The sequence below is a fragment of the Ambystoma mexicanum genome, chromosome 11 (assembly GCF_040938575.1).
Source record: "Ambystoma mexicanum isolate Mex_15411 chromosome 11, UKY_AmexF1_1, whole genome shotgun sequence".
NCBI lineage: Eukaryota > Metazoa > Chordata > Amphibia > Caudata > Ambystomatidae > Ambystoma > Ambystoma mexicanum.
Genome location: NC_090934.1, coordinates 384939739 through 384957098, shown reverse-complemented (window position 1 = coordinate 384957098; position 17360 = coordinate 384939739). Strand labels below are relative to the sequence as shown.

The 17360-nt window shown below is 46.8% G+C and overlaps 1 protein-coding gene across 1 annotated transcript in view; it reads left to right on the top strand.

Moving 5' to 3' along the window:
* AGBL2 (AGBL carboxypeptidase 2) overlaps positions 1-17360 on the top strand; it is a 2805139-nt gene that overhangs the window by 260766 nt on the left and 2527013 nt on the right. The window contains exon 5 of the mRNA XM_069623090.1: positions 14652-14840. Coding sequence (XP_069479191.1) covers positions 14652-14840 — 189 coding nt within the window. The remainder of the gene's footprint in view (positions 1-14651; positions 14841-17360) is intronic.

Below are 17360 nucleotides of genomic sequence, written 5' to 3'. Positions count from 1 at the left end.
CAGTTCCTCTCTTTATTCTGGAGCAAGGTGTGTGGTCATCTGGGAATTCATAGGGCTCTAAGCTCGGGCTATCACCCACAGACCAATGGGCTCACCGAAAGGACCAATCAAACTTTGGAAGAGTACCTGCACTGTTTTGCTAATGCTACTCAGTCCAACTGGAGAGCTGGTTTAAATCTTGCTGAAGTGTCTTACAACAATACAATTCACGCTTCCATTGGAGTCAGTCCGTTCTTCTGCTCTACTGGTCTACATCCTCGATTGATGCCTTTTCATCCGGTTCCTTCCAGTACAGTCCCATCTGCTGATGGCTATGTCACTCACATTCAGAAACAACAGGAACTAGCACGCAAGATCCTGAGAGAAACCAAAGATCGGATGAAGATACAGGCAGACAGGAAGAGGAGTGTAGAACCAGATTTTCAGGAGGGAGACAGGGTGTGGCTATCCTCAAAGAACCTGCCGCTTCACAACCTGCCCGTCAAACTGGCTCCCCGATTTTTTGGGCCCTTCGTTATTACCAAGCGGCTGTCCTCTGTAGCCTTCCGTCTCCGATTACCCCCTTCTTGGCATATACACCCCGTTTTCCATGTGTCCTTGTTGAAACCCTACGTGGTCGATACCTACGGCCGCACCTGTCCTCGCCCGGCCTCTGTCCTGGTGCAAGGCGTTCGAGTTCGAGGTTCACGAGATTTGTGATGCCCGTTATCGCAGGGGGGTACTCCACTATTTAGTTGATTGGAAAGGGTACCCGGCCTGTGATCGTACCTGGGAACCGCACCGGCATGTGCATGCCCCCCGTCTGGTACGTGAATTCTATAGACGGTTTCCTTGGAAACCTGGGGCCCCGGGTCTTCCTGGGAGGGGGCATAGTGTCATGTCACGTGGGAGACCGGAGTCTGCCGCTCCCTTTTCCTCCTGGCGAGTCTACCCGCGCGTTCGCGTCTGGGGACTCGCCAGGGGAGGAGCGTTGGGTGTTGGGCCCGGCGGCCTACGGCGCATGCGCGGGAGACCTCCGTCGCGGTTCCACGCATGCGCCGTGGACTGGGCTCGCCTCCTTGGAAGGGCTTGCCTTCCACTCCTCGTTGTGGGTTCGCCGGTGCCCGGAGACGAAGCGGCTTGCGTTCCAAGCCTCTCAGGCGCCGGCGACCCATAAAAGAGGCCACGAATCGATGCAAGCCGCGTCTCAACGCGGTTTGCTTTGCTTCGCTTTGTTTGTTCCTGTGCTCCTGTACTTACCTGGGTCCAGTCCTGGGCCAGCCCTCTACCTTCCTGAGACTTGCCCTGAGCCTGCCTGTTTACCCTTATCTGGGTCCTGCCCTGGGCCTGTCTGTTTACCCTTACTTGGGTCCTGCCCTGGGTCTGTCTGCTTACCCTACCAGGGTCCTGCCCTGAGCCTGCCTGTTTACCCCTACCTGGGCCCTTTCCTGGGCCAGCCAACTACTTACCTAGGGCCTGGCCTGGGCCTGCCTGCTACTCTTACCTGGGTCCTGTCTTGGGCCTGCCTGTCCACTCCTGCCATAATCCCGTCCAGAACCTGCCAATCACTTACCTGGGCCCTGCCAAGCAACTCTTCCAGGTCTACTCTGGGTCCGCCTACTCGGCTCCTTTTAGGGCCAGACTGCTAGTTATATCTGGTCTCCCTCATTCCTGTCTGCCTGCTCCTGTCGCACCACCAGCATCTGCCAAGATCTTTTCTTTCTGCGTTATTGACCTGTCTTGCCGCGTCGGACATTTTGACTACTACTGCAGTTCTTCAGCCTCTGGAGTATTGTCATCGGACTTCATCTTGCCAGCAATCTTCACCTAAACTTTGGCCTCACCAGTCTGTGCTTGCACAGTCCCGCTGTCAGTTATCAGAAGAGAGCCTTTGTGACATTGGGAGTCGGTCCATCCTCCACCCATTTCTAATCGTGGGTGGTGGAGAGGCTGGTTCTTCGTGCCACTTGTTCATCTTTTCACAAGCTCCAGACTGGCGACCTCTGCGAGATCGACCTCCAAGACATCAGGTACGCGGCCCTCTCGGGCTTCCCAACTTGACAACCACATAGATCTACGATGTTGCTGTTCATGTACAGATTTCAGAGATCTCTTAGCTTTTTACAGAATAGCACCAAATGGCTAAGCGACTCTTCACTTTTGCATAATCTGCACTTTGTATATATCTTTTCTTTAGTGTATCTTGCCTTCGTTGTTTTATTTTGGAGAACATTCAATCTAAAACGTAATAATAGATCTCTTTGTTTACAATTTGGGAATTTTCCCAAATAATCTGGTTTATTAGACATCACACCACAATTTGTTTTTAGGAGTGTGTGGGTTTTTGACAATGCTCCTTTTGTTTAGGTATTGGACCAGTCCTCGGCCCATAGTATTCTTTTGACGGCTTTTGGGTTTTCAGCCAAGATTTGTTTCTCTAGGCCTGTCTCTTCTAGAATTCGATCATTTTTTATTTTCCATTCATCCACTACCTTTTCTGTGAAGTTGTTATTTTCACAGAATATTTCAAATTGGGGTGGCATCAAGTTGCTCATTGTTTTTCTGTATAATATCAGCTTGTTATAGCGGATATATACATGTAGAGCAGTCAAGCTGAGTTTGTGGCGAATTACGGACATTGGTGTAGCTTTCGGTATTGGTAGGAAACTTTTCCAGAATAGCCCTTCCAAGGCATTCCAGAAATTCTCTGGAATATTCGAGCAAGTTACTCCACCATACGTTAACGTTAGAATGTTATTACAGGTCTAAGGGAACATTTCCCATATCTTTTGTTGATGATATTAGCTTGCGCTATTAGTTTTGTTTTTGTCTTTAGCATCCTTTTCCAGGGCTCTTCGTTTTTTATCCCACTTAGTTGGATACCCAAGTACCTCATTTCGCTACATGGCTTTATTTGTGTTTTATTCACAGTCCATTCCTCGTTCTTGCCTTTTTTCCATTTTTTGTCACCAAATATCAATATTTCTGTTTTTTCTGCATTTATTTCTAGATCCTTTTTTTTCTATATATATTTCAACCTGATTTAGATCTCTTTGCAAACCAACTTGTGTGTGGACTAATATAATCAGGTCGTCTGCATATACTAGATGATTAACCGGTCTGCCATTTATTCTTGGTGGAAAGCTCCTACTGTTATTCAGGCAGTATTGCAGATCTTCAATGTAGAAGCAGAAAAGAGTAGCGGCTGGCGGGCAGCCTTGTTTGAGGCTTTTTGTTGTTTTATTTCTTTTGATAGGATACCGCCTGGGTGTAATTTAACTCTTATTGAGGTTTTGGCATACAGTTCTTTGATTGCTTTCAGGAGGTCTGCAGGGCATCCTTAAGAAGCTAATTTTTCCCAAAGCTGTGTTCTGTTTACACTATAATTTTTGTTTATTTGTGAATGCTCTTTTTTTCATCAATCCTAATATCAGGAGATTTAAGCTGCACCCTACATTTTCAAAAAAGCCAGCCTGCCGTTTGTCGTAGATGTTTGTATCTTTAATCCACTTTTTCAATCGTATTAGCAAAAGTATGGCAAAGATTTTTCCAACACAATCTAACAATGCAATCGGTCGGTAATTTTTTGGTTCCATACGATTTCCTTTTTTTGAAAATAGGAACAACGATGGCCGACTTTCATTTTGGGATTTGGCCCAGTGTAGTAATTCTCTTGAACAATCTTTCACAAAAAGTTGCCCATTTATCTGGATGTTCTTTTAGCAGCGCATTCGATAAGCCGTCAGACCTTGGAGCTCTTGATGAGCTTGCTTTTAGAATTAGTATTTTTATGTATTCTTTACCAAAGATAATATTCCAAGGTCCAGCTTCATTTTCTTTTTTGTCGCCTTGGAGATCTGAATTTTCTGTGTCATTAAACAATTTTGTAAAATGTTCTATCCAGCTAATTTCTGGAATGGGATTTATGAGAGCTGGAGCTGATTGTTTCTCGTTTGACAAATCCCATAGTGTTCTGCTGTTTGTGTTATCTATGGCTTTCTGCATGACACCAGCATCATGTTGTAGCAGTTGTATTTTATGTCTTCTGCCAATTTTTGTATTTTTGTTTTCTTTTCCGAATCAGTTCTTTCGTTTCTTTGGTATTTTCTGTTTTTAGTGCATATAGATCTTTTCTCAATTGTTTCTTTTGTGTCATCCCCTCTGGGTCGTACACATGTAATTGTTTGACTTTTGGTTTCATATATTTTCCTGTGCTTTGTTTAAAAGTCTGTAGAGACATGTCTTATTCTGCAGACTTTTTTTCTTTAGCTTGCCACTTGTCCAGGTTTTGCAAAACAGTGTCGAATCAATTTTTTTCAGCCTTAATCGATTTAATCCAGTTTCCAACTCAATTTTGGTGTCCCATACTGGATTCTGTCTTGGCTTCCAGTGTGAGATCACAGCGATAATTGGGTCATGATCACTGTGGATTGATGGTATTACTCGGAAATTCAGGACTTACGCTAACAGTTGTTCCGAGACAAACCTACAGTCCAGTATATTACTCAGTTTGCCATTAGTCCAGGTGTTAATGGGAGGAATGGCCCCCTTCATATTTCCATTTAATCTGTGTAGTTTCCTCGTTTCCATTTCGTCGTTCCACATTTGCCCAATTTCGCATTTTTGAAAATTCTTTTGATTGGTTTCATTTTGTGTTGATCTCTTTGCCTCAAAACAGTTTGCATTAAGATCACCACAGATTTGAATGTTCAGATCTTGATGCTCTTCTCTATTACAGTCCAAACATTCCATTATTTGGTCTATGAATTGGTCGCTTTTGTTTTTTAGAGGATTACAATATACGTTCAATATTAGTAACGTTTGTGTAGGCCTTGGAATTTCAGACTTGAATTGCACTATTGTTGCCTGTAAGTACGAGTTTATATTTGTGGATTTGAGCACCGTTATTCCAGAACCATTTTTGATTAAGGTTAATAGGCCTGCAGATGGTCTTCCAAGCAAACCTCCTTTTGCTGGGTTGCATAACACGGTGTATCCATCCTTTATAGGTGCCATTTCAGCCATGATTCTTGTATGCATATTATTTCCAGGTTATTTAAAGTTGGGTTGAAATCATTAAAAAGATGACAGAAACATCTGGTATTCCAGCTTCCTATTTTCCAGTTATCTTCTTGGATTTCCTTGGGTGGTGAAAGCAAGCGTCCCCAAACAGCACGATCCTCCCCGCAATGAGAGACAATGAAGGACTCTCCCAAAATGGGAATAAGGCCAAGACAGAGTGCGGGTGAGCGTAAATGGGAGTTTATCAATCAGAATTGGGCATGCAAAGAACTCTGCAAACTCCGAGAGCGCTCTGTCTGACAATCGCAAAGACAGGCGTATATATTTACAAAAAACGTCATCAAAAAACCTACATACTATAGGGGGCACAAGTTCATTGGGATTGGGTGGCGACGACTAACTATAGGTGTTGCTGCGGTGTGGTTGGTCTTGGCTGAAGGACGTCATTGGTCACCCTCGTGGGTTGGGCTGGGCCTGGCAGGTCGGCTTGAGTTCATCCGGGCGGTGTTGGTGTGCCACTGCTGCCTGTGGCAGAGATGAATGCCTTTTCTGACTTACTTGCCCTCGGCCATGCACACCGCAGTCATTCAGTCATTTACAGTGCTATTCTCTTTAGTAAATCTTCTAATAGGTTATTTTTATAGGTTAATGCAACACAGGAGGAATGCACCTTGTGAGTGGTCTGGAGGTAATATATCGAGGCCTGGTTACTCGTGATCTGTTGACCGGGACCATAGGTCGAGGGGCTAAGCTTCGGGGACTGGGGCGGGTGGTACAGGTTTTTCTGTCTTGTTAGAAGTGGTTATGGATGTTTCTCTGTGTGTTGTCAAAGTGTTGGGTGTCCTGATTGCACAGGGCCATAAGTCTGAGACAGTCCGGTGGGTTGTGGGGTTTACGAGGGGGCGCTTGAGTTTAGACAAAGGTTTACTGCTGTGCTGTAAATAATGCAGGTGGCTGGCCGGGGCCTTGGGTGCTGCAGTGGGGCTACAAGTCTTTGAAGCGGCTCCAGTCGGGTCGGGGGAGGCGTGATAACGCAGAGCGGGGCTCTGTTCTCATGTCTTGGCAGCCTTCGCAGGGAGGGAGGGGGATACATCGAGACCTTGTACGCATTCACAAAGGTATCTCCCTCGTGTGTTGCCGAATATAGGTAAAGACATCGCAAACATTTGAGTACTTTCTATAATACTTATTTAAAATCACTTCAAAACATGCATTTAACCTTTGCTGGATGCGTCTCGATTATACCCAGTCCGAGCACCATATTTGTACATTATATTCTAGCAGCTACAGTGTTTTAGTTACATGCATATACATTCGCAGTAAATGAGGTAGTAGTTAGATCAGTGGAGTACATAGAAAACGACCCGCCACTGTACGTGACGGGGGTGGCACATAAGGGGCTTAGACATACACACATTATAAGTGCATTCTCGCGCATCCTTTACATGAGTTCATAGTATAGTTGCATTCGCTTTCTCGTGTATTCTAGCAGCATTAGCTTTAGTTATGGCGCAAAACCATGGGAGGTAGGCTGCCCAGTGATATACGCAACAAACAAATCCCTGGAGCGTTCCTTTATTATTAGCATCCACCTGCAATGGTGTGAGCTCGCCATTGCTTATATCATGGGAGCATGCTCTCTCATTTTAATACATTCTACAGGCGTTTGTAATATAGGAGATTTTGTGGAAGAAAGCATACTTCGCAAGAGGTCTTGACATTTATATATACATATATATAAAGACTGTCTGCCATCAGATGACCATTTTGCCGTTCTTCTCATTGCTCAGGCCTGCTGGCCGGGTCATGCTGATAGTGATAGTACACTGCGGGAGGTGAACTGTTACAATGTTAGCGTATTGCGCTAGCTCATGTCCGTCTTGTTCGTGGGAACGTGCTCGCAGCGGATCTGCCAGGGTGCTGCGGCAACAGGGATGTTCTCCAAGGGTGGGGGCCGCGCTACTGTGCGCTGAGCTCACACCATCTTTACCGGGCAAAGAATGGTTTCTGGGCCTAGCTAAATTTGTGTTGTAATCAATACATGTGGGCATTCGATACGTGTGGGCAATGTCTCCAGTGGGTGAGTCCTCCACCACCTGGGCCCGGGTGGCATGAGGGAACGCCCAATGGGCCATAGCCCTCACCTGGGGAAGAAACGCAGGCGAGAGGGGTCTCCTGGACCAGTCCTCCCCTACAGTGGCTACAATTTTGGTTTTATGGCAAGAGTGCCAGCTTTCCAATTCCAATATTTCGGATCATCATTTTGTATTTGAGATGTATTATTTGTTTCAACTGTATTTTGATTTCTTTTTATAGTTATTTTTATTTTGTTTAGGTGTTGCTTTTCATGCTGTTTAGGTTTTCCATTTTCATCATCTTTAGGTTGCCGTTGTGGTGATTCTGGAATCTGTTTTATTGTGGTACTGTTACCGCAAAATTGACTCCGATTTTGTTCAGAGTTCTCACTCTGTTTGAACTTCACAATCTCAGTTCTTACTTTGTCATGGTTTACACCATCGTCTTTATGAAATTCTCTATGCATTGGCCCGATTTTACTGTTTTCATGAGCCCCTGACTCAGATGCGATTTGTTTGGCAACTAGTTTTGTGATCTTAAAGCCCAATACTCTGACATTTTCATAGGCCTCTAACATAATAGAGGCTAGTATAACAGAGTTTGTCACAATTTTAACTAGGTCAACACGCGCTTCAACAGGAAAACCTCGGGACAAAATTTCCTCTGACTTTATAGTTTTTAATTGAGGAATATATTGTAGGACCTATTTAGTATTAGTCTGTCTGAATTTCTTTTCTTGCCATTTTCTCCAGTATGACCACCATGTTTATTGGTGGTTTTGGTTTTGGCTTAATCCATTTGTTATTTTGTCCGGGTTTTCTTGAGATTCCTTGTTTTTCGATTGGTGTCTTTATCTCATTTTCAATATTTTTCTGAAAAACACTATTCCGGTTTTCAAATGGTAACTCTCTGGGCATGGACATTTCTTTAGATTCTTTGCTTATTTCTATATATTTGGCTTTACATTTTTGCAGTTTTTCACTTAACGTTAAGAGGTTTTCTTCACTTTTTTTGTTGTTTGCCTTAGGGTTTATGCATACTTCCTTGGATTCATATGTATTGAAATCCATGATCACCCTCTCGTGAGTTTCATTTTCTTGCGAGTTTTCGGTTTCATAAACAGAACAGTCAAGGAGTTCCTGTAAACTACCATCATATATACTAGACTCGTCGGAGGACACAGATACAGTCATGGTCTTTCCTTGTGCCATCTGGTCCAGTCACTCTGATGGTTGTTGTTGGTTGGTGGCATAGTGGAAGTACTTGGAATCTCATCTTCATCTGTAATTTTAAGATTTCTTAAGAAACTCCTAGAACCACAGATCTTTTTCATTTCCTTATTTTTCACATTTTTTGTTTTACAGACACCTTTTAGATTTTTCTTTTGTTGTTTATTGACTTTGAAACCTCTGCCTTTGTAGTTGTATTTTGGTCAAATATAGGGAAGGCGCTTGTGACTGCTTTCTCTGTAGAACTTGCAGGGTGATCGAGGTGCTCGCATGGAGTATGCTGACTATTTACATTTACGGGAGACAATGGCTTTTGGGAGGTTTCCTGCGCCATTTCTAGACTAGATATAATTGGTGGTATGACTCTTTGTTCTTCGCATGCAATGAGCTGTGGGGGCTCAAGCTCGCTCGAAGGTATACCGATGATTGTTTTGTTTCTCGTCTCTACTGTTTCGGCGTCTTGTGGATGATAGTCATGACAATTTCTCGAATCCCTTCCAAGAAAAGTTGCTTGTCCGCTTTAGCATCTTTTATTAAATCTATCAATGTTTTGAGGATGACGCTGTCCATTTCTTTCTCTCAGCTTTGTTTTTCTTTGATTGCCTCTATAACTGATTCTACATAAATCATTTTACTGTTCATTAGGGCAATCATTGTTGTTTGGTCCCGTTGATTTTCATTTAGGTTTTCATATAATTTTAGAAAAGGAGCCATAGTAATTGCTACTGACGCGACAATAGATTCCTGCGCCTCTTTGAGCCACCTTGCTTCCTTTGTTGCTCTATTGAGTGTAAAGTTTTTGAATGTTTGTGAATCAGTTCCTTTATTTCTGTCGCTCTCTTTAGAGCTATACTCTGATGAGGAAGTGGTGTTGTCATCTGATGTCATGGTCTCCTTTGTGCGAGTCTTCGAATGTGGTAAAAATGTTCTGATTTGTTCTTGTAGTGCTTTTATTTCTAGCGCACACTGTCTGTTTATTTCTCCCTCTTCAGGTGATCTTATTGGGTGGCTTTCAGATTCAGCACTATTTTTGTTTGTGGTTTTGTCTGATAATGAGACTTGTTCTGTAAGATCTGGAAGTTCGCACTGTATATTATTTGAAGTGCGCTGTGCAGGTGAGTGCATCCGTAGGCGTTTAGGAGCCCATGATTCATTTTGAACCTCTTGCATAGTTTGCTTTGGGGAGCCTTGTTTTTGGGTTGCCTCATTAGAATTGTTTTCCACCATTATGATCTTAGCGTTTGATTTTTCTGAGATTGGATTTGTTTCATGTGTTTCAATATTCTCAGCTGTGTTAGATAGGAGGTCATCTGTTATTTCCTGAGTAGAATTTCCTTTTGTGGCAGTGTCTTTGCCATCTAGCACTATATTCACTATTGTGCTTTCTTGCAAGTTTTTGGTTTTGCCCCATTTATAACTTTGGTCTCTCCAATTTGCAGAGGTTTTCCATTAAAGTGCCATTTCAATGTTCCAACCTCGGAACTAGAGTGGCACCTTTTTTTTGCATGTTTCAAGTGGCTTTGTATTCCAATTAGCTCTAAGTCTTTTGGGCGCGCACCAGATTGTATGCTGTTATTTTTAGTTTTTTCGCTGTCATTTTTTAACATCTTCATGCTGGTGCATTCTTTATGGATTCGCCCGTTTTCAGGAAATGATTTTGTTATATTTGTAGTCTCAGGTCTGTGTGTGTCAGCCGATGTTTGCAGATTAGCTGGCTGAGACACCATTTTATTTAATGGGGCAGATATGTCCGTGGTCGTGTTTGTGGATTTAACTGGGTGAGCGGCCTGAGGAACGGTGTTCTCCTCACTACAGCCGCCAATCCCTCCTCGCGAGCCCATCGCGGGACACCCACTCGCCGCCGCACCGGGCAGCAGAAAACAGCCCTCTGTCTCCACGTTGGAGTGTGCTGAGGGCAGGGCTGACTCACTCCCGTCACAAGCCCCGCCCATACCAGGAAGCCGATCGCTCGCCGGCCCACAGCATGGGGACTCGGCCGCCGCCTCCTCCCCGCGGGGCACTCCATCCCACCCGCATCGGGCCGCGAGAGGAGAGCCACCAGGCGCACCCAGCAACGGTGCAGCCAGAGTGACCACGTCGGCGCCCCCGTTCGCAATATCCCCAGCAATATCCCCAGCGCGCTCCACCACCAGCTGGCCAAGCAGTCTATCCGCGGCCGCCTCCACATACGCCACGCCGCGGGAGCAGCCGCGGGAGCTGGAGAGCCACAGGAGTCGAGGAGGACCTCCTCACAACATGCCCTCGACCCCCTCTGGGGTAAAACACACATCAATCAAAGGTGAGGAACAGTTTTTGGCAGCAATTGGTGACATTATGTCCAATTCTCCAACTATATTTGTATGTAAGTTTGTATTTAAATTTATAGTTGGCTTTTTACTTTGCTTTAAAGAAGCCTTTGCGGCAGCCTTTGAGGCAGATGAAGCAGATGTGACAAAAGGTGAAGCATAAATCTGCTTGTCAGCAGTGGCATCTAATGCACGTACCTTACTCCGGGTTTGTGAATTCAAGTCTCCGGATGTTTCAGAGTCCATTTGCTCACACATAGGCGAACACTCGGCAAACACTCTGCGACGCTCCACGTCTATGAATGGTCTTTATGGTTTTCCAAAAGACAGAAACAAAAGACAGACTCCAACAGGGTGGCTTCCTTCTTCCAGGGGTTAGGCAACAGAGCTTCACCTTCACCGATGCCAAACAATCGACAAACACTCCGGAAAAAATGTTGTTTGTTGCTCGTGTGTTGGAGTCCAGATATGTTCTATTCTGGTTCCCAGATTTTCTTCACACACATCGATAATTTCTGTACAATGTACCGTTCCTCGTTCTAACTCGTTTTGTAGCTCGCCACAACAAATATAATTTTAAAAATAGGAGAAAAACACACCTAAGTCTGAGAGTTTGCTAAGTGGCACGGTATCAAGGGTGGAGTGAAGGCTCCACTCCTACCTTACTTAGTAGCTGCTGGCTGGCCGCTGGCTTCCCCTGCTGACACCTGCAGACACTAGCTGGAGGTCCCTCAGTGGGAGCTGCTCTTTGCCTTGGGGCCCTTAGCCGCAGGGGCCGCCGGGCAGAGGAATGCCCAGGGAGGGTCGGTAATGCAAGTGATCGGACCAATTAGGGCAGAGGGGGTGGGCTGGGAGGCGGGAGGAGGGAGAAGGAGGAAGGGGCACCGGGGAACAAAGGGTCTGCAAGGAGCACACATGCAGTGGCAAACATTTAAATGACAGCCCCAGGAGCCTCACAGATGGGTCAACTCACCTGCTTCCACCAGAGGAATGCGCAATGGAAGCGGAGAGCACAGCAGGCAGTAGGCAGTTGACCCTTTTGCTCTTGCTGGTGTGCTTCTGGGCTTAGTCCCTGGCATCTGGGGACTAACAACAGCTTGCATGTGTTCCACCACCTACTATGTGTTCAGGAGGGGGGTGGACCGCTGCTCAATTGTCTCGCACTTGTAATTTGCCAGTTTTGCCGCATATGTGCGTTCTCTATCCACTACCAATCCTTATCCTCTTTTCAGTCCTGCTGCCATCTAACTAGTCACCCCTCTTGCACAGACCCGGGGTTCATCTAGGACTTGTGGCCTCAGTATCTTGTCTTTCTTTTCCTTGGCCGCTTCTTCCGTGGGTAATTCTGTTACTTCTTTTCCAGGGGGCAGGGGGCTCTTCAGCCTCCCTCTCCCCGAATAGCATTCCCCCTTGCTTTGTGAAGCACCTATGTGCTTGATTTCCCCTTTCTCTCTGCAGGTTCTCCTGTTTCTAGCCTGCCACTGTGTGTAGCCCTTCCGGCTCCTCACTCCACCTTTCGCCCCGGTCACTCTGTCTCCTGACTTGGGGGGGTGCACTTCCTTGGGTTCATTCTCTCCCCCCTATGGCAGGCGCTGTATTGCAGCTACTTGTGTCCCCTTTATGGTGCCACCTCTACCCCTCCCCTCTCCTTTTCTGCAGTATCTTCCCCCACTCTCTCCTTCTGTGTGTGCTTAGTTTATGTCCCTCACGGCATGTACCTTTGTCCTGGGGGGTCCTGCTCCTTCAGGCCGTGAGCGGCTCTGTTCCACCTTCCTCTAGTTGCTACCAGGTTGGGGGGAAGACTGCTCTTGCTGCCTTGTTGGGGAGACTGCTCTACACTTGATAGACCAACTTTCCGCATGAGCGGGCTGCTCACTCTGTTTTCAGTGGTTTGTGTTGTCCGAGCAGACCGTAGTCCGTCGTATCTTGTGCCACCTGCTCACCCTCTCCCTTACGCGTTGTGTTAGGAGGGACGGGGGTACCCCGTGTGGTCCTTCTTTCTTTGGCTTCTGTTGTCTTTTATCCTTGCGTGTTTGTCGTTCCTTGGCCCCCCACAGTCCTAATTTTGGGTGCTGTTTTTGTGTTGGGTTGTATCCTCCTATTTGGTTTGGAGGCTCTTGCAATGTGGTATTATGGCCTCTTTTCGTTGTTTAATGTATGTTACTGTCGTATGCTTCTCCTGGTCTGTCTGCTGTCTCACTTTTCCCTCGCGTGTTGATATCTGTTGTCCCGTGCTTTGTTTTCTCCTCTCTCCATGTGTCATGCTTCACCTTTGCGTATCTTTCGTCGATGCTAGCTCTAAGGCAGTTAACTTCTGAGCAGGTGCTTTCTTTGCCACGTTCTAACGGTGTTGGGCTTCTTCTCTGTCTGTGCGCCTTCATCTGTGCCCCACCGTGTCTCTGTGGTTCCAATAGTCCGAAAGGCCTGGCACTCGCTGGTGCTCCTACGCTCTTTTCTCCACTTGGTGTTGCTCTGCTGTACCTTTCCTCCAGCTCACGCTTCCTCGCTCCCCGCTCCTTCCCGAGCTTACTTGGTGTGTGGTAGGACTCATTGCTGCTTACCCATTGCTCCTTGCACTGTGGGACCGACAGTCGTGCTGTTTCTCTGCTCTGTTTACTTCTTGGCTTCCCGCCGTTTCATGTGGGGTGCCCCGACCGCCTCTCCCTCCGGAGCCGCCGCTGCACTGTCGTGGTCCACCACCTTTGTTTATGGCTCTTCTGTGCGTGTAAAGTTGGCCGGGTCTATTGTGTTATCGGCGGTGCGCAGAAGTATCTGTTTCCGCCTCTGCTTCATTGGCGGGTTATTGTAGATCTCCTCCGCCTGTCTCCCCTCTTGGGTCTGTTAGCGGGCCCGCTTCGGCTTTTGCTCCAGATTGGGCTTCGTTCTCAGGATTACTGCAGGGACGCGTTTCTGTCAAATTCCGTTTCACCTTCACTCCTGCCGTTCATTCCTCCGTCTCTGTGGGTCTCGGGGGCTTGGAGGGCGTGTTGCTTCTTTCACACTGCTTATGTCTCCTTATTTTCTCCCTCCTGGACAGAGCTCGGGAGTGTGCACCCTCACGGAGCGGCGGCCATCTTGGGATCTCAACATTTCTTTTTTTTATAACGATATGAATGAAAGACAGTACTTTTGAATACCGATTTGAATAAAAGTGATTACTTTTGGAATACCGAATTAAAGGGAAGATATTAAACAGTATTATAACCCCATGAGAAATGCAAAAGGGACTTTTTGGAAAACAGCATTTCCTAAATCTATGAAGAAACTTTGAGTTGTGAGAACTAACATTGGCAAAAGCCACATGAATGCATGAAAGAAGTAACGGTAGAAATGTGGCAAAGCAGTGGTACTGTGTATACAAGGAACTGATGAGTCAAGTAATGTGTTTTGGTTGCATGACCTGTGATAGGTGAACTGTGTGGTCCGACAACTGTGCCTAGACTGAAGACACATAGCTATTGAAAAGCCACCCAAATAACTACAGAGAAACCTGTCATTGAATATAAAGGAAGTTTTGTGTTGCAAGTCAAGGAACTTTTGTTTTGTAACTCCTGTGAAATGAACCTTTGTGAAACTTGTGAAAATTAACCAAATCGGAGGAGCCAGAGCTTATCCCCAAGAACTGTGTTTTGACGAAGGTGAGAGACTTGAAAGCTTGGGGAAGGGAATGAACAGAAGCTCTGAACAGTTATTGAACACTTATTATTTAGATATTTTAACCCGTACACATTTTTCCAATTATTAAGTGAGGGCCAGGTTAGGTTTGGACACAGACAGAACCTTTAATTTGGACATCCTGCCACATACTTTCCTTAGTTTTTGTTAGGTAGGGAAAATTCCCCTTAGAATAGGGCAAATTTAGGCCTTTTTCCCAACCTTATTTTCATTTCATAAAAGTTTTTTGCCAAAACTTTACATCTCTTGTCTGTGTCTACTTCATGATGCCTTCACAGGTTGTACAGCTAGAATTATTTGCATTTGTTCACATGTACAGATCCCAGATGTACAAGTTTCATGTCTCACCCTTTTCTCTCCTTAGATTCCTTGCTCTTGGAGACCTCACTTTTTAAGAGCAGACAGATTGTTTTTGACCACCTGGAGGGAAGAACCATCCCTCGCCTTCGAGAGCCACGAGGTCTATTTGCTGCACCCACATTAAGTGCTCCCCCACAAGCTCCAAGGTGGCCCATAGACTGTGAAGTCATCAAAGAAGAAATATGTCACATTGGTAAGGCAATCTCCTGCATGGATACTAGAGATGTATATTCATTGCTCTTTTGTCATTTTCTCTGTCTTTCAAACTAACTTTCTCTATCTTCACCCTTTCCTGTATCTCTTTCTCTCTCTTTGTCTTTGTTCCACTTGCCGTTTTTCTACCTTGATGTTGGTGCATAGTATCTCATTCTCAATCTTTATTTCTGTCCCCCCATTTTGCGAATCTGCCTGTGTTTCTCTTACTCTCTTCCAATCTCTAGTCCCATTAATACTTGACATTACGTATTGCTTACGTCATGACAAGATGTTATGTATCAAATAGGTGTTTCTGCCATCTCTGTATTATTTTTCTTTTTTAACAAATATTTTATTGATTTTCAGAAAGATAAACGGTAGTCCATCCATAATAGCCAATTCAATTACAACACATCTAAAGCAGAAAGGCGGCCTATCAGAATGAAAAATAAAAGAATGAAAAACACAAAAGGGGCTGGGAAGAGGGCTAAACATACAAATCATTAAAAGCATCCCAAATTGCAGTGTACATATCAAGCCATTGCTTACACTGGAAGGACACTCTCTCCCTGCTGGAGAGAAATGGCTGTGAAGACGGGCATCAACAGGGTACAATGTCCTTTCATCGCCTGCAATTTCATCCCCTGGCATTTTAACGTGTATATTAAAATGAATATGCTCATCGTATATTTACGGGGGGTAGGAAAGGGCATATTAGGGTTTGGGGCGGGGTAGGGAATATCTAAAAACATGAGTTTTCGTTACAATGTACACATTAAAATGACAGGTGATGAAATTGCGGGCGATGAAATGACATAGAACCATCAACAATAGGTGGGGGCGTTGCCAACCGCCATGTAGGGCAGACACACTCTCGGCTAGGTCTGCTAGATGTGCCAATTGATATGCTGTAATATGTTTTTGCAACCGCCTGTAACCCTAACGGGCTGCTGCATCTGTCGGTGAAGCCGTTGTGCGACTTCAGCCTGAGTCTGGTGACCAACGGACCCCACCTCGAGTGCACCTTGATGAGAAGGGCCTGTGTACTGCGAAGAAAATGGCACCTACCGCATAGGCGGCCGCACTGCACCCGCCTGCCTGTGCCGCCGTGCCAGCGGCCAGCAGACCCCAAAGACCGGAGGCACGGCAGCAGAGCTGCGGGCGTGGACCGTGTGCGGATCGGTGGAGGGAGACCGCACTGTACGGGCTGAGAAGACTGAAGCAGCCCGCGAGGCTGGCCGTTCCCAGCGGCCTGTCGCCCCCGGGTCCTCACATGAAGACCGCCCCCCCGAGCAGCAGGTCGTCATGTCGGTGGGTGGAGGTGCTGCGCCTAGGAGATGCGGACTCACCCGGAGCAGAGGCATTGAGGCAGGGCGCGTGGTCCGCCATGGGAGAGTGAAGGAGACAAGACCCGCACACCGCCCGACTGAAGGCGCCGGGCAGAGAACGGGTACAGACAGAAGTGCCCACGCAAGGTGAGGAGCTGGGCGGGGGCGAACCTGGCAGAGCTGCACGCTTGTGAGCGCTGTGGGCCGGGCTGCCTTCCCCCCAGCTGCCCCAGCCCCCGCAAAGGTGAGGGACGCCTCGGCGCCAGTCAGGGACAGGCCCATGGAGGAGTGCTCATAGTGCAGAAACCGCCAGGAGGCGACCGCCCGGAGCGCAGTGTGTGGGCGAAAGCACAATTTTAACCCGCATCTGCTTAAGGAGGGTGCAGCCCGCCCCGCACCCCAGGGCGAGCAGGGCGCCCAGGCAAACAGGGCCCCACACTGGAGAGGACTGGGGGCTCCCTCATATTCTGGTGAGAGTAGCGGGCCCTAACACGTAGGGAAGGACAAAGCCTTAGCAGAGCAGCTGCCTGTGCCACAGGAACTCTGCTACCCATCATACGATAAGGGAAAACTGAGCTTTCTGTACAAGTGGAGCATGGCAGCCTGAGCGGCCACCGCGGGTCCACAAAACCGCTCCACTTTACCCCTGTATGAACATATTAAGCTACTTCAGAGGGCTCCTCCGCTCAGCACTCGCAACAACCATGAATTACTATGCAGTCACAGGGCCACACACTGCCTGGGGGTCACGCTTCGCCCCCACAAAGAACTGAAGTACCCCTTGCCACGAGGTGGAATGTCCTCAAAGGGGGCGAGGGCCAAACAGAAGCAGACCACTATGGAGACTTATGCAGCCGGAGGATCCACAAAGCCCAACACCTGCCCCAGGTGAGCTACAACAGCGCTCCCGGAGCCTCCTGCAAAGGTGGCAGAACCGGGCAACTCGCAGATCCTAGAAGCCATACAAGCGCTCCAAATGACGATGGAGAGCAAAATAGATGCAGTGGCCATAGACTTGGTTCTACTCCGACAGGACATTCGCAACATTGCTGGCAGGACTGAAGTGCTCGAAACCCAGGTACGGGAAAACACTGAGACCAAAACGCAACTCCTAAAGGATGTTGATGAACTGGTGCAAAAGAAACACCTAGAAGAAAGAGCTGAAGAAGCTGAAGGGCGAGCACGCTGGA